The sequence below is a fragment of the Trachymyrmex septentrionalis genome, unplaced genomic scaffold (assembly GCF_001594115.1).
Source record: "Trachymyrmex septentrionalis isolate Tsep2-gDNA-1 unplaced genomic scaffold, Tsep1.0 scaffold20, whole genome shotgun sequence".
In the NCBI taxonomy this organism is placed as follows: domain Eukaryota; kingdom Metazoa; phylum Arthropoda; class Insecta; order Hymenoptera; family Formicidae; genus Trachymyrmex; species Trachymyrmex septentrionalis.
The window spans coordinates 2,823,679-2,846,000 of NW_017305180.1; the positions used below are offsets into that span (position 1 = coordinate 2,823,679).

The 22,322-nt window shown below is 34.6% G+C and overlaps 1 protein-coding gene across 15 annotated transcripts in view; it reads right to left on the reverse strand.

Annotated features, from left to right (window-relative positions):
• The window catches only part of LOC108747753 (CUGBP Elav-like family member 2), a 490,486-nt gene that overhangs the window by 168,046 nt on the left and 300,118 nt on the right, over positions 1-22,322 (reverse strand). For all 15 annotated transcript variants that reach the window (XM_018485468.1, XM_018485456.1, XM_018485454.1 and 12 more), the window contains one exon: positions 2,994-3,163. In XM_018485468.1, the coding sequence (XP_018340970.1) occupies positions 2,994-3,159 (166 nt within the window). In that variant the 5' untranslated portion in view covers positions 3,160-3,163. The remainder of the gene's footprint in view (positions 1-2,993; positions 3,164-22,322) is intronic.

Below are 22,322 nucleotides of genomic sequence, written 5' to 3' on the forward strand. Positions count from 1 at the left end.
GCGCGTTTTTATTGCTTACAGATGAGAATCAATAGAACTCCAGTTATGATTGATAAACTAATATAAAGTGGTAATCGATTCATTTTAAGACATTCCATATAACATTAACTGTAATTTAGTGAGGAATGTGACGAGAAGATTGCCTAATATGACGATTGTCAACTAAAAGTTAATTGGGAAACGGTAATTAGCTCGTTTTATTGTAAAATTGAAACTCCACGTTGACAGAGATTTCGAATCTAAAATGCGGTGCATTAAACAAACGGCCCGCGAGCGGGACATTAATTCACCATTACGTCATGGTAATCAAGTTAAATTTTCACAATGGGGAACGAATTTCATCCCAGTTGTACTGCCTGCCGCCATCAATTTTGCAGGTGCGCATGACGTTTACAATTCGCTCACATTAATTATTCCGGAAGTTCTCAGAATCCTAACATTTCACGCCTTCCGACTCGGATAGTGCATCGCGTACATTTTACATATAGATCTACTTATCTTCGGAAGATTTCTAAAGCGTGCTTGAAGAAAATTCGTTTAGATTACCAAGAAGTACGAAATAACATAAATTTGGCAATCGATTATTCTCAAAATTTAATGTACAGAATTTTTTAAAAGTAACTTCTGCAATAATTATAGTAAATAATTTTATGACTAAGAAATACATAGAATAGCTTTAGAGAAATAAAACTTTAACACTTTTATATCTCTCTCTCTCACGCGCGCGCGCGCTCACACACACACACACACACACACACACACATACACACACACACACTACACGTTAATTATTTAAAAATTAGTTACAAGGAAACGGTTGCTGGCTTAAAAAATTATATCGTATATAATTAATAATTTTTTAATTAAGAAAACTTTTAAAAATTTCGTTGTCTGTGAAATTTAATATATTTATAAAAACCTAATACAGTTAAATTTAATAAATATACAATTTCTTTAAATTTCTAGTATACTTATCATAAATCTAATTAAATTTTCTAAAACGATATATTGCTAAACGATAATGCAATAAGATACTTTTTCTGTTCATCATACAGATAAACTCTACAGCGATTCGATCGTAATTATGCTTGGCAATATATCCATGGTGAACTTTGGTCGTCTCGCACAGAAATCGATATTCCTAACATACATACTAGGCAATCGGGTTACCACACAATACCTAACTTTCACATCGGCCGCAGATTTGAAGTCATCTGTACAGTGAAAGTAATTGCACAAACTTTCACTGGTGCGGACGACGTTTAGCGAGCGTTAAGGCTCGTTATTAGAGAGCACGTGTATATTTCAGTGACAGCCACGTTACAAGCGCGCCTGTATTCCGACGTGGAGAGACATAAGAGGGTCCCGTGGAATTGCTTTCTCGCCCTCCGATCAATATACTGAGAAAGGCTTATAGCAATAACCGTTTCTAAGTATATATTAATTGTTGTACAAATTGTGTATACAAATTTGCCTTTCCTTATTTCCTTTATTTAATGTGAATATTTGTTGAAACCAATGTAATTTTCTTTCAATACTATGGTTCTATTAATCCCATAAAAAAAATTAATGATTAACTTTATATTCCGAAATCATCATTCTCTTGTTATTTCTTCTTATTTTTGCTTATCTACTTCTATAATATATTTATATTTTTAATTTAAAAAATTTGTAATATTTAATAAAAATTAAATAAAATTTGTATTATTATAATCATATTATTTAATTATGTGTATAATTAATGTGTTTAATAAATAGAATGGAATTTAAAAAAATCAGATTATTCGGAATAATATCTAATTTCAACATGCTCTATTACGAGACTACATCAATAATAGTAAAATGCAACAATGTCAATTATAATGAAAATTCGATATAACGTTGAGGGATCAGTTTAATGGAAAATATGATTTCCAACGAATTAATCTATTCAGTAAATTTATTGGTATAATTCAACTTCAAGAACAGTTTCAAAAATGAAATAAATTGGAATTTCAATTATTTGATAATTGAATGGCATTATCATCATATCCGTCTCCTATACATAATGCGTATAAACTTTACGTATATGCATATATAATATATATGCATAATATATGCTTATCATATTATCGTGATTATATCGCAATTATAGCTGCAGGAAGTATAAAACAATAAGATACAAAATCCATTTACCTCTATAAAGAGATATATTTAATTTATCGCAGAGATTGAATGTATCCAGACTTAATCTTGATCTATATATATATATATATATATATATATATATATATATATATATATATATATATATGTTCATGTCGCAACATTTTATCATTCTTTCTGATGTCGTAAATGCATTTTCCCAGACTTTTCCACTCTTTACATAACCATTCACATATTCATTTTAACATGTTCTGTCAACTTCAAAATGTCAATTATCGTAATAATGTTCATACATAAGCACGTAAACCGGTTTTCATACTCGATTTCGTTTTGTCACATAAATGTTGAAAAATGGAAAAAAGATTTGTCGATAAAAAAATAAAACTTATACACAAGTTTGCATTTTCTTATCTATCCATTCATAAGATAAAAAAAAACAAAGAAAACTGTATTTAAAAAATTAAACATAATGCAATAATAATAATTATCAAAGTCATCTTTTGATAAAAAAAATATGTATTATAAAAGTATTTTTCACTTATAAAAGAGAATACTAAAAAAAAATAATAAACTGATTAAATAAATTGACTAAATTACAATAAAAAATATAGAAATGTATTAATATTATAATTTTTCTAATAAAATACATATAATAAAATATAATTTTATATTCATTTGTTATAATTGAAAACTGTAATAAACTGTAATAAACATTAATTAAAATAACAAAGATATAGAAGTCAATTTATATCTATTTTTTTATCATTATTCCATTAAATGCAAAAGTTTATTGCAACTAGACAACTTGAAGCGCACAATCGTAAATGTGAAGAAACTCAATTACTCACCCCTATGACTGCCGGTGATCTTGTCCCGCAGAATATTTATCTGATGCACTCGACCATATTCCTCAAACATCGTCCTCAAATCATTCTCGTCCATATCGTGAGGTACCTGCCCCACAAACATCTTTATGTTGTCTGGATCCGGCTGCTCCACACTGTTGTTGTTCATTATGCTGCAACATGAAAAGAAAGTTTATGTTGTGTATGCGGTATATTAAACATGCGTGGAAAAAACAATATGCTGTTATTAATATGTTAACAGGTCAAAGACTCCTATATGCACTTTATCAGTTCTCGTATCACGTATTCATGTAACGTACTCGTGTAATTTATCGTAGTCGCATGGATAATAACAGAAATAATTCAATAGAAAATGGCTCTCTTTGTCATTCAATAAATAATATACATATTCAAGGCAATGGTTTACGTTTGTTAATTCTAAAAATAATAAAAATAAAGATTCATACACAAATTATTATAAAATGACTTTGGCAAGAAGAGCTTTTAGTAATTTTACGAAATAAATTGCACTTATAAGCTCTTATACTCAAGTATTACATATGTTTGCGCAATAATATTTATTCATAAAATCGATGTATAAAACGATTTTGCGAGCGGATTTATTCAGTCGACTATTTCACGACCCAGAACCCAATCGACTATTTTGATTGGACACGTTGCAAAGCGCGAAATATTCTCACGGGCATCGCACTCGTTAAACGAGCGATTAAAATATTAAGCACTTTATCTGTGCAAAGTGAAGCGGAGGATGATTTTATTGCGGCGACATATATACTATAACCGCGAATGGTCGCAAAGTGAGTTAGAAGTTATCATATCTGGAATGGAAAAATATTGGGCCGAATATTTTGTAGCATGTTCCCTATGAATATGATTTATTTTATATACAGACCATGTCATCGTTATTGAATATCGTTTCAGCTCCAGGCTGACAAATTTGAAGTCGATTTGCCGTTAGCAATAATTTCATGGAAATCTATCATTGCTGGCAAGTTTCCAACTTTCCATTTTCGATACACTTTCGACATACACAAATGTCAAATGCAATTTTTATTAAAGTAACGTCGAGAAGAAACTATTTTTTTATATTATAGTGATGACTATTTATCGCTGTGGCTGGTTCGAGTCCGAATTTAATCGCATGAAAAAAAAAATGCGAGGAATGTTTCTGAATATACGGACATATATTTTACACGTACTTATATTTAACCTACACTACTACCCAACGAAATTTTTCGCAGTGAGGCTCGCGCGCTCCGGCCGGATTAACGGCTGCATTTTGCGAGGCGTGGGCTGCATGCGACGTATGAGTATTTTAGCACATACAGCTGTGAGCGCGTTGCTCACGTATAAAAGACTACTGGTGTGTTTGGTTACCCCAGAGTACATATTTGACCGTGCACAGGCTCGTTCGCTTTCGAAACTTATGCGCGGAGCTTTTCACCGGCACGCAGTAATTTCGTCCGGATTATGCGTGTTTGAGGTCCTACCCTTGGGACGTACATCGTTCCCGCGATCGCGTCACGCGAATTTTCATCCGTCGATTCATCTGATGCTGGACAGCTCGCACGCGCAAGTTTCTTCTAATTTTATTCTTTGCGTGAATCTCCCTCGTCGGCCAATATTTTCACTACGAGCCCTTGATTAAAATCTGACACATAGGTAAATATTTTGCATTCCGGTTACGTTTTCCCTGCGAAAGCATATAAAACATTACTCTCGACTTTATTTTACAACCTCTCTGATTATTCCGACGGATGCATGCGCAACCATACAATCTTCTGAGCGATTTAGCAGCAGATCTAAATATCCTGCTTTGATTTGGAGAGCGAATCGACGTAAGTGCGAGCTTACAATAACATAAGCCGGATGCGGATGCAAGCTTTTGCTAATGATTCGGAAACTATTTGCTAAATTTGATAGCGGAAGGAAAGCTTATTATCTGTTAATGCGCTAAACTTAAGCGATACATAGGTAACATCTTTATAAAATTTTTTGAAAGTTACTTCATCAATTATCTAGCTGGATTAGTAACTTGCCTACATTATTATTATATATACCAAAGTTATACATTTAATAACAAGTCTGATAAAAACTGCCGTAGTAGAGTGATAAGAATAAGATAATTTATTTATATTTTTTTTAATTTTGTATTTTGTTTAAAATTAGCTAAAATGTGTGCTACAATAATTAATATGCAAGTATAAGAACATAAATTGAACACATCAAATTCGCAAGCATTATTAAAAAGCCACATTAGTGTTGGATTACTAATCAAAAGATTTTAGTTCAAAATGATATTTCCAAATGCAAAAAGCGTTTCAATAAAAGCGCACGCGGAACTTTTGCTTTTTCACATATGCTCGCACGTGCAGGATGCATATCACTTTAGCGGGCGGTTAGCTGTCTCGCGTGAATTATGCTCGTTGTAGAATGCGACTGGTTGTATGAGTGAAAAGCATTACTGTTTTACTGCGAGCGTGACAGTTTGTTGCGCCCTAAAATTGTTTGCATAAAGTTTGCCGGTTGAAATGGTGACCTGATGCACCGTTTCGCCAATGGCTCTTTTCTTCTGCGTCTTTCCTTCTCCTCTTTTGCGCTGCTATAAATCACTGAACTTTAATACTCATCATTCGTTTCACGGATCAAAAGTTGTAATCGATCACAACGGTATGTGCAAGATGGTTAATTACATGCGACTTTGGTGTGTCGTGACTACCTCGAATCGTTGATCTATTTGCTCGTTACGAAATTCCAGACATATCGATCGTGAAGGTGGAAAGAAGGAAAACATTCACCGTTTGCGGGATAAAACGAAGTTTACACAAAGCCGACCGTCCGAACGGCAAATAAGGAAATTTCGGAGCGCCGTCCAGCGTGCACCCCACGGGAAGGGAAAGCTTTTGCGATCCCGATGCGCGATGGAGGGAAAAAAAGAGTTCGGGAATTTCACGAAACGATAAGAGAAAGTTAATATTAGTCGGCGCGGTTTAAAGCGATTTTCCGACCGAGCGATCGCTCTCATCTCAGTCTATGGAGTGTAGGAGATCCTGTAAAGAGTAAGGGAACAGAAGGGATGGGAGGAGGAGAGTGTCTACGGCAGGGAACCCTCCAGGGAACTGCACATCTCGTCGCCTTGTCTATCCCCTTTTGCGAACAAAGATAGAAATGGGTTAACTAATCAAAGAAGCGACTACGTTAACTAAACGGGAAGGTCCGTCCTGGAATCGAGCGGCGATTGGCAATCGCTTCTTCGGGGTTGGTCACGCGCAGCATCCGCGCGATGGCTCCTCGATTGGATTAATCGAGATTTATCGCAAAGTTCCGAAAGGGGAATAGTGGCTTCGGCCGAAATACGTAGATACGTACAACTGTATTTGCCGGCTACCGCACCAATGAAATCGAAATGCATGTAATTAAAGTAACACGTTAAAATATTGCGAACGTGATAATACTATATTACGACGAAGAGGCAGATGATCAATTAAATTGTCGCCACTCGATAAACTGTTTCGATATCAGTCGAAAAGTTAGTCGGAAAGTTAGCCGGTGTCGCTACAATAATTATAAACTGGTGGTGAGCTTTTACGTGAACGCGCTAGTAATTAAAACATATTCCGCTTCGAAATAGAAACAATAAATAATTGCTAATTTTCACAATGGTGCTAAATTTTCATTATGCAACGTAACTAATTGCAAAACGCAAGCGACACTTCCTTCGCAACAGCGAACTACAAATTAGTAGCTCAGTTTCTATTCAATTATTTTCATCGTTTTTATTCAATTATTTCAATCGTTTTTACGTATGGTTTTCACTAGAAGTTATAGAAATAATTTTAATAAATTACGAGAAAAATAATTTAAAAAGTTAAAATTAGGTTAATTAAACTAAATTAAAACTAAAATAATTAACATTAGCAAATTTCAAAGCGCGGTAAATGCCCTAGATGCTTTATTACTGATTCATTTCAGAATTTAAAATTCTGCACGCTACCTTCTTCACACAATTTGATACAAAGACTTATTATAACTTTATTATTTTTTATTATATAATAGATTTCTAAGAACCGATTTATTTAATTTATACTCCCCGTACACATAAATCGTTAAAAAAAAAACCGATAATCTCTACAATATCGTATTTAATCTTTCGCAGAAAGAGTACATTGTTTTCACTATGGCTTTGTAAAATCGCGTCGATCCGGACACTTCCAGTGATTCTGGCGTGATTTGTGGGTACCGCAAATTGACCCTGGTTACGAGCAAGGGCGACCAACAACTCGTAATCCCGCATCGACGTTACTGTGACAGTAACGGCTGTTACGTATTTCCGGTGTCCAGCGTTCGCTCAATTATCAGATGACCGTGCGGATTAGTGCCAGTGGGTGTACATATATCGCGATCAGTATCTTATCGGTAATGGGGAATGCTGCTCCTTCCTCATCAAGCTGCGGGAAGGTGAATAGAATACAAAGATAGAATAGAGAGAGATGGTATCCCATCCCACGAGATCAGGAAGGAAGAGAGGAGCGCGACCGTTTCGCTCTGATAGGCGAGGTACATCAAAGAAAAGCACTCATAATACCCTTTACTGTTCTTCCTTTTCCAACCGCGTTCCCTATTTCTTCCTTTGAGTATCAAAAATCAACGTGCGATATCTACGTCAACAATTAATAGTAAATTAATAGATATTTTAAAGCTATAATTACAGAGAATGTACTATTGAAGATTTATAGTCGCCTTCCTCACTTTAATCAAAACTGTGATACTTTTGAGAAAAACATTTTTAATTACGTACAACTTACGATTAATTAAAGAGTATAGTAGTAATCAAGCAATAAGTGCATCGAAGTTTTACAATTTTCCAAATTTTGTTCGTTAGAAATAAGATCATATCTTAATGATTCTAGATATGTGATAATAAATAATATATTTTACTTTTAAATAATTGTAAATATTAAAAGTAAACATATGCAAACTAAATTTTGTTTGTCAAAACTAAGATATCGTAACTATCGTAACAGTTTTAGGTAACGATAACAAATATTTTGCTTGCAAATAATTTGAACTATTAAGAGGAAAAATTTCAAGAAATATTACACGTACTAAAAATCAAGAAAGTGAAGATAGATAATGTCATAATAAAGTAAGAAATTATTCGTGTTTAAACATAATGTTCCTTTCAAGAACGCGCCATTTACCACCTTTAGCGAGATGAGTGATGACTATAGAACGAACCATTAATCATAAGCAGTATAATTGACGCGTCGATGATTCACCGTTACAAACGAACACTGAAGGCCAGAACGTATATAGGCTAGAAATTAATGGTAGATACTTCACATTCGAAGTCAGCATTTTCGGTGATTGGAGCGGAGGTAAGAGATAAGGCTTAATATACTGTGGTCCCCGATAACGGTCGACAGTCACGCGAAATATTACGTACGAATCGTCGGAATGAAATAATTCAAGGAATTATCTACGAGCTCAACCGTGGTAGAAAAAGAAAATCACCGCAATTCCGCTGACCAAACCGCGTGTAACGCGTTACCGTAATCGATCTCATCCCTCGGTCCTTTCCTTTGTATTCCGACGTGCAATTTAGCTCAAGTAATATACCGTCAGGACGTCTCTTTACACATCACTAATAGCACGAGAGGGAAACAAGCAAAGCACTCGACGTAATATAGCCGTCAACGTAAATGAATATCGAGTACAGGTTCCATCATGGCAACGACCTCTCTTTTTCTCGGTTAATTAATTGACTCGGTACCGATCGAAAGAAGAATATTTGATGGTCATCACTTTATCAATAGACATACAGCAATGCAAACGTTATAATACTGTGTATTTTATGTCTGTACTATTATGTAATGAATACTTAAAAAATTCATACAGCTTTGGCCATAAATATACAGCACTCTCAATTTAGTACATTTTCTTAGAAAAAAATAATAAAAGATAATAAAGAGAATACAAGTAAAACTGTAACAAAATATTAAAATTATTATAAATAAATATTATTTTTCAATAAAACTGTTTTTAATTTATTTTTCAATGTAATATTGATGTAAAGCGTTTACAATTTGTGGAGATGCTTTATGCTTATAATACGGTCAAGGCCGTACATTCAGATGTCTTTTTTTTTGTATAATTTAAAAATAAATATATTTGAGTAATTAATAAAGAAAAATTCCAAATTAATTTAAACTATGTTAATAAAACGACTGCTTTCATATCTCTGAAACATTATATCTTTAATGTTTGTTACAAATCCGATTTTTGGATATTTATGTTATAAACATTCATTAATTTATTAAATATTTATTAAATTCGGTTTGCGAACAATTTACGAGATTGATGATGTTTATCATCTACTAAATAATTACATATAAAGAAATAAAAAGAATTACACAAACATTATATTATTAATTGTATGTGCTTCTCGGTATTTTATGGATGATATGTCGTGGAATTTACAACGATATATAAAAGATGTTTGGTAATTATATTTTATCTGACATTTTTAGAAGCAAGACATAATTTTAATAGAATCACATCGCTATTGAACACACGATAAAAGCAGATTGGAAATGACCGTTATTGGCACCCACTAAGGTGCCTGAAAAATGGTAGAAAGACACAAAGTTAAAGATATCTAGTGTGTCGCCCTTCGCCACTCGTTCAGATAATGTATGTGGCGATTCCGCGAAGTTACCGGCTTTGGCGAACAATGGTCTCCGGGAGTTTCGCTTCATGGCTCTCGAGGCCCGCTACTTTCGTAACTTCGCCGATATTTCAGAGGCCGTAGGGCTGAATTCTCCGACGGTGTTACACTACTACGGACGACCTTGTAACGCTATCTGGCTACGAACGGTTTAACTGTCCCGAAGATAGAGTGTATTGGAATCGTCTAAAAGAAGACGCACTGCGCCATTTCTACGGACAAGCCATCAACTTTACGATCGTAAATTGGCGAGCCATGCGTACTTTTTAGTCCTGGACATCATTCCGCTTTTTAATTTTTAAATAAATTATTCATTCGATCTGTGACGTGAAAAAATGCTAAGTTATTTATTACTGCATATATGCACATATCTTGAATCATTTATTAGCTGAATAGCGTTCGGGCTTTTTTGGAATTACTATTGATACTAAAAAAAGAATACAAAAGTATATGGTATACGATACCTTTGAAAAGTCTATTTTATAATTCATAAAACCTATAATAGAATTTTAACATTTTCATTTAGACTAGAATGCAGTGATACCTTTTTCGATAGACCATTATGTAACGACATACTATTATACGATCATATTTAATCGAATTAATTTGCATATTTATGAGTGATACAATTTTCGCAAAATATGCTTATGAATATATTTTTAATTTACGTGTTAACAGCTGTTTGTTGTATACACTCTATCAAAACGTGTGTGTGTGTGTGTGTGTGTGTGGTGCGCGCGTGAGAGAGAGAGAGAGAGAGAGAGAGAGAGAGAGAGAGAGAGACAGAGAAAGCAAGAGAAGGGAGTTAAAATTTACATTGATTTCGAACTTGCGTGATTATATCATTTAATATAGTAATATACTGTAATTAAGCAATCAAATATTCGTATTAAGCACGTTTGAAAAGAGGACCTGTATATTTATAAAATATTGTACACGCAATATACCGCAATATATACAATATAACTGAAACTAATAATTCAGTAAAATCATATTTATATTAACAAAATTATTAAATTTTTTGTAACTTTTAAATTTTTAATAAATTACAATTTTGTAAATTTTGCTAAAAAATTTTCTACATTTAGACATGTGTGTAAAATGTTATTTTAAAAAAATTTTGTAAAATTATGTTATTACTCCAAATTTTTTTATGAATACAGCATTTTTACATTATGTACAATGATATTTACTCGGACTTATTCAAATGCGATATAGTTTTGTATAAATGGACAACATAGAAGCAACAGAGAATAAAGGATGTGTGCGAAATGTAATCTAGTTTATCGAGCAGACTAATTAGAGGGCAAGGATGCGGCGAATGGACCCTAAGGGATGGCCGAAGGACAAGGATCGACTGCAGACTGACGTTCTCGTCCTTAGAGCGTTCTAATTGGTATAAGCGTTCAGAAATCGGACGCTTGCTCGTACACGATATTGCCGTTAATTGAGATGCCATCGTGTCGTCACGTTGGTTAAAGTCACGACGATTGAAAATAATATATCTACATGGATAAAGAGAATTCGTTCCGCGCGAATCAGTCCTTTGTACTTTGTATTGTGACTTGAGAAAACACGGCATTAAATGAATTCATCGATGATATTATATTTATTTTGCCGATGAACGCCCTTCGTCCAACGGCAGTGGAACGAAGCCAAAAGAGCGAGAGGAATGGGTGTCGTCGAGGGCAAAATATCGCTCTGCCTTTGGAATTTAACGAGGGACAAAGGTATCGCTCGACCTCCGACGTTCCGATGGGAAAGTACTGGGATTCAAGCACCCTCAGACGGGTCCGTCAATTTCCGCGCTCGTTAGGTGGGTATTTATTCTCGCTCCTTCTACCCGTCATGCACCTTATACCATACCCCTTCACCTCGCTCCGCCGATTGATTTTAATTATTTTTCCGTCTCTCAGCACACGCCCACGAGCTTCCGGCGTACACGCCGATTTGTTCAACCGACATGATTAATTTTTAAAACTGCTAAAATTTTCGTATTTTTCACGTAATTTATTTACACAATTCTTGTCAGCTTTTTATCCAGTTTTGCTGATTTTTGTAGATTTCAACTTGATGTAAATGTATACTATCTAATATTATACAATACTAATATGATATTGATATGTTTAATCCGTAAAAGATATTATAGATAGTAATGATACAAAGTTATAATCTTCTTATTAAAACTGATTTAACTGATGCAAACAAATGCAAAAAAACTGCAATGGAAAATTTGTTCTCCGTTACATTTCTTGCAATATTTTTTAACATCCGTAACTGTATAAATGTTAGAAAATAAAATTTTCTAAAAAGCCAAATAGTTTCTTAAAATGATTAACTTTCTATTGTCCTAAATAAAATATTTTTAAATAAATTATTTGTTAAATACATCAAAAGAAATATAAATAGTGCGAATATCCTTGTAAAATTATCTTTCTCATTATGTTTATCCTAATTCCATCAGTACATTCTAATCTTCTCATGCAACTTTGATTCCACCGTGTTTTTTTCGAGGTGATTTAAAAAATCTCGACCTAGTTTACGCCCTACTGAAACAGTCGAGTCGTAAGCTTGTAGTTTGCTATTGGTAAACCGTTTTCCACTTCTCTTACGATGAGTTGCACCGTGTTTCTCAACATCTTTTTCCTTGTACCCTCCTTTCTTCCTTATTTCTCTTTGCCACTCTCTCCTCTTTCTTTCTCTCTCATCTCTCTTTCACTATATCGACCGACCCTTTTCATTCGACTGGCAACTTGCGCAACCATCCCTACCTAGAACGGCTCTGAGTAAACCCTCTCGCTTCGGCGATTAACTCGAGTTTTGAGTGTTTGAAATGTCGAGTGAGTAAACTGTATCCAGTCACGTGCGCAAGAGGGTAACTACGAGATGCAACTGCTGTACGCAGTGCATTCCACGACAACCATTGACAGAGTTATGCCTCTTTAAGGGCAGCTCGTGAAGTAATTTTTCGTATTTTTCCTGAGCGCAGCTTTCATCCAACGTGACAAAAAACATCACGCCTATGTTAACGCAAATATCCTTCAAATAATCAAAATTTTTGAAAATTATACATTTCATTCAGCTAAATTCAGCTAAATTTTTGAATACTTCAGTAAAATTGTTCTTTCTGGATACTCATTTTAGTATGTACATTATCCTTAGTTTGTTACATTGTTAAGCGTCAATTTAGAAAGTAAAGTGGTTTTCTTATGAAAAAGTATGAAAAAGGAAAATGGTAATAGAGTAGCATTAGATGGCATCTCTCTCATTAAGGGTGACGACGTCTAACTGTTTGCTTTGTCTCAGCGACTTTGTCAGTTGTTCGTTTGGCGAGAGACTCTTTCGTACGGCATACTGAAAAACTAGCCGATCTGAAGTGGGGCTTCCACCCCCGACTCACACACTCTCGCTCTCATTTATTACTCCTAGCCTGCTTTGTCGATCCTCTTTATTCGTTTCTCCATTCGATCAGTCAGGGAATCGCTTCGTTCGCTCAATTTATTTGCGAAGCTTCGGGCTTTATGCCCTCTGCCGAGTGCTCAGTATTAATGAACATGCTAACGAATCTGTTCGTGAAAAAACGCAGCGTGCGACATTTCATTTTGAAAAAATGAGAAACGCAAAAAAAGTCAAAGGTATTCAAATATCCGCCAAGATCCGCCTTTGTCTTATATTAATGGATTTTATTTATGAGATAGTATGTTTAATTTTTTTATGTTGTGCTTTTTCGTTATAAACTTAGTATCTATTCAAATATATATGATGAAATTATAAATATAAATAAAACTGTTACAAATACAAATTTTAAAATATAGAAAGAATATTTTTAATTTGTAAATTTTTAGAATTTTAAGAAAAGGTAAATATTTTCAAAGATTTTGCACGAAATCTAAATGTACGTATATATGCATATGTATATTATAGTCTGTACAGTTGCAAAGAATTTTTAAGGCCAGGATTTTAAAACAAGCTTTTAATACCATAGGGTTTTGTTAAAAAATTAATTGTTCGAAATTATTCATTAATCATGCCCGCGATAATTAAAGAAAGCAGCATTATTCTTTTGTCTTTATCAAGGTTGTCCTATTTACGAGTCTTTTCATACAACATCCATTTACGTGGTCGGTTCTCTAACATATTCACGAGGTACGTTTGCATAAGTATCGTCGAGCTTAAAGGCGGTCCAGAGAAAAATTTGAAAGCCTTTCTCAAGTGAGATTTCCATGACTATAACGAAGTTTCTGCATCGTTTATGGTCCGCTTTCTAGGTGATCCTCGTTTGCATTCGGTGAAAAGGAACCATAATTTTGGCTTACAGACGGTGACAAATTCAAATTATTATACCAAAAGTAATATTATGACATTTTGTGAACAAAAATCTATATTAAAGCTAACAACATATTATAAAAAGATTTAAAAATGTATGATAATAATGGGTACTTCGAAAAACTTATACATAAAAATACATTCTGCTTATAATTGTATGATATGATCAATCTGTAAAAAAAAAAATATTATAAAAGTAGCTCGTTCATACTCTGTTCCCGTTGAAACTATGTTCCCGTCGAAATATGTAAACATTGATCGTTTTATGTATTACGTTGAATCATAAAATAACTCTCATGCAAAAACAAAAGAGAGTTTATTGAAATGAAATAAACGAGTATATTTGCTCATCTCGCGGATTCATTTTTAATTCGGAAAGTTTATTTAAACAACAATTTGCATTTAAAGGAATGCGTATCATCACACCGTTAAAAATAAATTACAGGTTTATTGTTAAACGAGAATTTCTGAAACATTTCGTCGGCAGCAGGAGAATATGTACAGGTAGAAGCCGTAATCACAGCTGTACACAGATCATACTCAGAAGGGTAGTTCTAGGGAATCCAGGACCTATACGCACTATGGGATTGACGTGAATGTGTTTCACGAAGCGTGAATGATGCGCGAGAGGGTCAGGCGCGTTATGCTTTGCCACAACTTTGCTGCAACCTCTTCATTTCGTTTTTCAAGTACTCACATAGGAACTTTTTTTTATTATATAACAAGAATAAAAATTGTTGATGACAATTTGTATTCTATTAGATTGGCGAGAAAGTAATCCGAGTTTTTTGCCAAACAATATTGTTGAAATAAAAAATGCTCAAAAAATTAATATTTTCAATTAAAATAACTGCCATTTGAATGGACTATTTTCAACTGTTTTTCTGACAAAAGTTTTCACGACGATAAAAGATCCTTTTGCGACAAATAAATTATTAAGCTATAAAATTCGTTGAAATCGTTTATTATTGAAACATAATTGTTTAAATTTTGGCACTATTTTATAATGATAGTATTATCGTTATCAAGATACTAAGGATAATTTAATTAAGATTAAAATGTCTGTTATTTGTAGTATTGATAATCGTCATCTAAACATTAGCAAGTATTGTACTTAAATTCAGCTTGGCTTTTATGTCCTTTACTATTTTGTATTTAATCCTTAAGTCTACTTGTTATTCATTATTATTTACAAATAAACTTTTCAAACAATATTGTTGTTTGTAAAGAATATCTAAACAGTTTGTCATGATGATAATAAGATATGGTTATGGAAAAAAATAAATATTTTGTACAAATGAGTTAAGGAACGAGTATTGAAAAAATGGAATGTTTCATTCGTCGGATTTGCGCGGTGGACAATATCGTACGAGATGCGATGTAAATCTGACAATTCATTCGTTTTTATACTACTTAACTTTTATGCGGGATGAGTATTATGCGAGGTATGAGTGAAGCACGCGGAAGCTTTGACACGCTCGTTTCGCTGCACTCCACTCGGCTGACAAAAAAATCTCTGCTGCGGGCCCAGCACTCTCAAAGTGCGATTCTATCTGCAAAACCGGCATTACTAACGAACCATCAGCAGAGTAAAATTTCCTCTGTGCACCGAGTTCAAAGTTTTTCGCGGACAGATAAACTCGTTGTTCCACTTTTTCCACAGTCGTCTACGCAAGCGTCCCTAAATACAACTCCGTTAACCGCGTTTGTCTGCCCTCCTTCTGCTTCTTTTCCCATTTTTAAACGTTTGTATTTTTTAATCATATCCTGTTAAATAGTATGTTTTTCAATATACTTATATTATTATTTTACTTTTCATATCTCCAGCGCACAAACATTTTATAACGTCACTTAATTTTCATGTAAAATCTAAATGTTATGTGAATTTAACCTAAGATACCAAGCAATAAAACGTGCACAACGATTTCAGGAACAATCAAATCGCGAATCTCCGTTCGGGACCTACCGAAAATCGTTTATCCCTCCTGCTGCTATCCATTCTTCACAAAGGACGTTCCTCTTACGGATAAATATGCAAAGCACGAGGTGTGCTCCAGAAACGACATCTGCTTTGGAATCGAATGCTCTCCGTCACATTGTGCAGAGACACCGCTCTCTGTTTCTGTTCCCTTTTCAAACTCCCGTCTTTTCGTACTCACCTCCCTCCCCTTAACTCACCGTACATGATACATGAAGCACATAGCTCTGCCATCCGATGGCATGACACTCACCCAACCACCGTCCCGTGAAATCATGCCCCGTGATCCCGTGACCCCCGACCACGTAATATGCCTTCCCTTTCTGCCCGTTTGGATTACCCTCTCGTTGCAACCCTCATCTGTAACAGTATCTACGATAGTAGCATGTCTGTACGCCGTCAAATGCAATTTTTCTACTTAAATCAGATACAAGAAACATTAACGAATGGCTTAATAAAGTATGTGAAAACATGTAAAAAATTATATAGAGTTTGGATAATAAATATATAAAAAATATACAAGTGTGTACTCTTTACACATACACACTTATACTCTATTACATAAGAGAAATTTAATATTAATTTCTTTTCACTAATAATGATGAAAATCAAGCAAAAAAGGAATAAACAGCATAGATATTTTTATATTCACTATAAATAACATTTAAGTAGTAATTAATATTTTAGAATATTTTTATATTGACATTTAATAGATTATTAGTGTTTTAAATTTGAAAGAAGACTAAAAAAAAGTTCAAAGATACAGGCCTTTCTGTAAAAGACAAGACAAAAGCGTGAAAGGCAGAATTGTCGGAAGAATTATTGAACTCCTCACAGAAGACATCTTGAAGTTGTACTCACGGGGTAGTAACTCGATTTTGTTCGCGGAAATTCGCAAAGCTTAACCACGTGAAGCCCGTTTCCGTCTTTTTTCGATTTTCTGTCTCTCCAATTCCATGCCTGTTTTCTTCATTTTTAGCGTAATAACCGACGGCCGGATCTTTCTCGTTATAACTTTTGAGTGATTAGTCGCCGTCCGGCGATTGGCCATCTTATAAAGTTTGTTTGCGATTTTTCGCAGGCTGTTTCCCGCGAAACCACGGCCCTTCCGCCGGACGTTAACGAGTAACTTAGCCATCTAACTGTCGGAACTTCGTTAAGAGTTCCAATAAATCGTCGAGAACTCTCGCTTTGCGGTAATGGTCCTGTTGGGTAATGAATCGGAAGACGTATCGAAAGATGAGAGATTACACGGACCTTTACTCGTTCTGTGTGTTCAAAATAAACTTTAAAGTACATTAAATTGTTGCTGCTTCGATATTTGAAGGAATCAATGAGTGATGAACGTATTATTTTGATAGATTAAATAAAGTTAGGTTCATTCAAGGAATCTATATATATATATATTATTAATACGTATTACATGAGTTTAACTATTAACTTATAGTTCTAAACTTAGTAATTTAAAAGATTAAAATCTCATTTAACACCAGTTAATATAACATGCTCGATAAAATCAAGAAGTTTGACAAATCACATGTCAAATGTATATCGCCTGACGCGGTATTTGCATCGTACATTTATTAGTATTATGGCTATATCGTATCTCGTTTATCTCGCGTTGACATTCGACAGGGTCCTGACATTAGATCAAATTCCGGGATCAGACAGACGTGACGAGAGTCAAATGGCAAAGTGTCATTCATCTGTATCCATAGAATGTTATATTTTCATACTAAACGAATGACAACGTAATTAAAACCAGACAATGCAATTTAGTGCTGAGCATATAATGTACGTTTCGAGTTGAATTATTAAAAACGGAAGATACGAGCGAGTAATCGATTGAAAATAACTGAAGAATGACTTGACGGCGGAAAGAACGTTACGCGCGCGTAGAGTAAATGGAAGTGGTTGGCCGGTTTCGAGAATTGCATCCCCTTGAGACGGCATCCGACAAGACTTCTGGTTTCGCTGTCGCGCATACGCCGGAATCGCAGCGGGACCAAAAAGTATCGCGGCTACCGGCGAGGTATCGTCGCGCACGTTCCGACATCGTGTCTTCTTGAAACGTCGTATGCAATTTTACGGACGAGTACGACATGAGATAAGAGCGCAAGAATCGTTGCGGAACACGAGTGGAACATATCAAGATTTAGATTTTCTTTTTGAAATAATGTTGCGTTATTGTCGATAATGTCTCGTCGTAAACTTGTTGAGGTTTTAACTTTTTTATGAATAGCGTGACTGTAAAAAAGTAAAAAATATATGTTTTAATATATTTTTTCTATTTCGGATATTATATTATATTTTTAATGGATAAAATGTATAAATAAGAATATTACAATATGCGAGGTGTTTGTGAACTGGTGATACAACTGGAAAGAAGGTAATTCTACATGAAAAAATACGAAAACCTTGAATAAAATTTTTTTATATGTGACTACTTGCGAGAAAGTTAATTTCCAACAATTATAATTATCGATTTTGAATATGCACTGTATGTATTTTATATATATCTCGATTTAAATCTCTTTATAAGTTGTTGAAATTGACCATTCTATTGAATACACAATTCTGCTCTTCGAAGTAAATTTCAATGAACGCTTTCTGACGTATTGTGTTTTAATTTTTCAATTAAATCCATACCTGGCGATTATTTAAAATCGATTTCCTTCAAAACAAAGTCTCATATAAAAGTTTTATTACGTTTATGGATTATTTTTTCATGTAAAATCACGCCCTTGTATCATCAGTTCACGAATACTCTGTATATTAATTTTGAAAACTATAACTATAAATTTTGTTTCAAAATTAGATTCATTTGTATAAACTTAAACCACGAACAAGAATATTTCTGTATTAACAATTTAATTTTAATAAATGAAGTATCTTTTCTCAGAATAATTGCTCATCAGGAGCTAAAGTATAAAAAATAACAATGATAAATTGAGAATAAATCGAATATAACCTAAAACATTTGTTCTTATCATGTTTGATGCTAACTGCCAATTTAAAAAAATTTTAATTAAATCAAATTGATTTGTCCCTAATTTTGTATTAAATGTTATTTTCGTTATTTGAACGTAGCGTTTGATGTAAATTGAGACTTATTTAGGAAAGTCTGCCATTTCAGGAAACTCTAATCCTCAAGCCTTATCAAAGTCATCAATTGATTTGTTTGATGTTTATCTCAAACGTCTCTTCGATATCCAAATTTTGCTTCAATTGAAAATATTTCGTCGATGGGGAAGTTGTCAATCGATTCTGGTCCCGAGTGGTATCCAGGGTGAATGAAAGAAGACAGCAGAAAGCACAAGTCCTCTCGTGAAGGTCAGTCCGGCTAATAGACTGCCGGTGCTCCGAAGCGTGATTATATGCCGAAGTGACATTGAATTGGCAGAAGAGATTCCGAGACGGGAGATGACGGTCAGCGGCCGGTCCGGTAAGCAGGAGACATCAAAAGCATCGAGTCCCCATTCAAATCTTAGATGGTCGGCTACCACGAATAGAGCCGCCTCTAGAGACGCGTTCTGTGATCAAAGATGTCACGAGACCCGGCGTGTAAGGTTGGTGGGCACAGACTCGAAAAGATGGCGAGCAGGAGATAGAGTCTGGTAGATAGAATGGTTGTAGTTGTAGACACACTAACGTGGAGGAAAAGGTAGGACGGAGCGTGTACAAGTGGTGGTGGGACCTCCTTGAAAAGAGGAAGCGTCGGATAATCATTTCGCTACTGCAGAAGTGGAAAAGCAGCGCGAGAAACGGAATCAGACTGGAGAAAAAAGTTTTTCACGCTATGGAAGCCTTTTCCGATTAGTTTCGTCTCCAAAGGACTCGGAAAAAAGTCGTTTCCGCGAAAATGCATAAAGGCATCCGCGCCGCCAGCAACAAAAGGCGAATCGTAAATTCCGTCCACGCTGGCGCCGAAATTGCGCTTCTTAATATTATTCCCGGTTCGGCGTACAATGCCGAAGAAACGAACCGAGCCTCAAACGTTGACGTTTTAACGCACACTGTGACAAAAGTCTAATTTCTCTCTTGCGTATTTTACAAGATTGGTCGTCGAGTCACGAAAAATTTCCGAAAAAAGCTTGAACATAAAAGCGAATGATGTGTTAAATGGACCTGGGATTTCCCTGTTGGATCGTAAATTCCGAGATTATCTCTGATTTTTCTACCTTTATATTCTTTAACTATAAATGCAAATGAACTGTTTACTCATTTTAATATATTATATATGTAAGCATAAAAAATAAAAAAAATTAATATTACATTGTAATTATTATATCATAGAAAATCCTAAACTTATACGTACATATATACATATTGTACATACATTTTTCTTTTAATGTATAAAAGTGTTTCATATAACATAGCTCAGATAGACAAAATTTTTTTAACATCTCACATACATTTCTAGTATTTTTTATTTTTCGAATATTAATTACAAAAAAATCTTTAGATTTAAATTTCATTTGGACATTTAGTAATAGAGATAGATATATAAAGTCTGTCACAAATGTATATACATTCAGTGTATGCACTTTTTATTGTTTTTTTTATAATTTAGAAAATTATCATTTATAAAATTCCTTCAGACAGATCGTTTTATTGATCGGCAGTTCCATCTTTAGCTCATTAATTCCCCTCGCGGAGACCTTTGCAGATCTGAAAATTGAAATCTTTCCGATAGTTAGTGCGTAAGTTGGGGAATGAGATAAAATACGGAAGTGGAGACAACACCCGGAGAACGTTATCGTCAGTAGAATACAGAACAGGGAGTGGATATCGCGGTGGGGCATGCGACGTATGTTGGATTTCCCTATCGGGTCGTACGTTTGGAGTCATCCCCTGCTTTCCGATGCTCACACTAGTCGCTTTCCCTGCATTTCCTTCACCAATGCTTTCGCCCCCGCCCTTCTCTAGTCCCCCGACGGGAGCTGCATCCATTAAACGTACAGGCAGTATGATGCAATGGTGTGCGTGGAATTTGTATGAATGGGGAGAACTTGAGGATTTGCATTGACGAATAGCCACCAGCACGGCAGTAGATACCGTATAAATGACTATTGCGCACGAGGATCATCTTTTTTTTTTCAATTACCATAGAATCGCACCACTAAAAGAAAAGTGTTTGACATTTGTATGTCTGCATGATAAAATTATTATAATTAGGAACTCTATTTTTATATTATAACTATTGTTAGTTATAATGTTAGTAATAATAATAATTAAGGGAAAGTGTGAAAACTTGCTAATACCTAAAGGAAACATTAAATAAAGCCGACGATTATTTTTGTCAATTAATAGAAGTTCTTATTCAAAAACTCTTTATTTTAAAAGATAATTATTTGGCTCTAACTACAATAATTAACATTCATATTATATGTAAATTATCAATATATAATATAAACTATAATTTTAAATAAGAAACAGAACTTTTGTCGTGTGAAATTATCTGCCACTACACTGGCTGGCTTTACACAATCATTAATAATAATTAATAACAACATATCGATTTTCTATTCTGACGTTACAGTTCAACCACATGCGTTTAACCATATGATGCATTCAAGCAACAAGCAAGATGTAAGAAGCGATTAATCGGGACACGGTCACGTAGATAGAGGAAAAAAATATGTCGTCGGTGGCGCGCCGTGCATAATTCAAACGGATGCGGGGTCGTTAAGGAAAAGTTTCGCCATTACAAGCACGAAATATAAAGCGTGCACTGGTGAGAGGAAACCGGCGGGGTGGCACGCCGAAGGAACAGGGAGAAAGGGGGCTACACGGAAGCTGTCTTCTTTAAATTGTATCGCAAATTGCCCGCCGCCCGCTGTGCTCAAGACACGACGTGAACGAGGCAACCGTTGCCGGCAGTAATGGCCTGTTACGCAACGTCGAGCCCACCGACGACGACTGCAGATTCTCACTCGATTCCATTTGACATATGTACTCTCGTCTTACGAAACGAGAGCGGACGTGCATGCGTAAGCCACAGCTTTTTTATGTATTTGTTAACTATATATAAAATGTACCTATTCCTTAAGCATCCTTTAGTAAAAGCCACGATAATCTGATGATCTGATTCTTTTTTTATTTTACATAGAATACATATGTAAGCATATTTCATACACACTCTGAAAAAAAGAGTCTAGATCTATGCATACTTTTTTTTTGTTAAAGAGTATATATACATACGTATATGTGTATATATATATATATATATACACACATACATACATACATACATACATACATACATACATGCATGCAT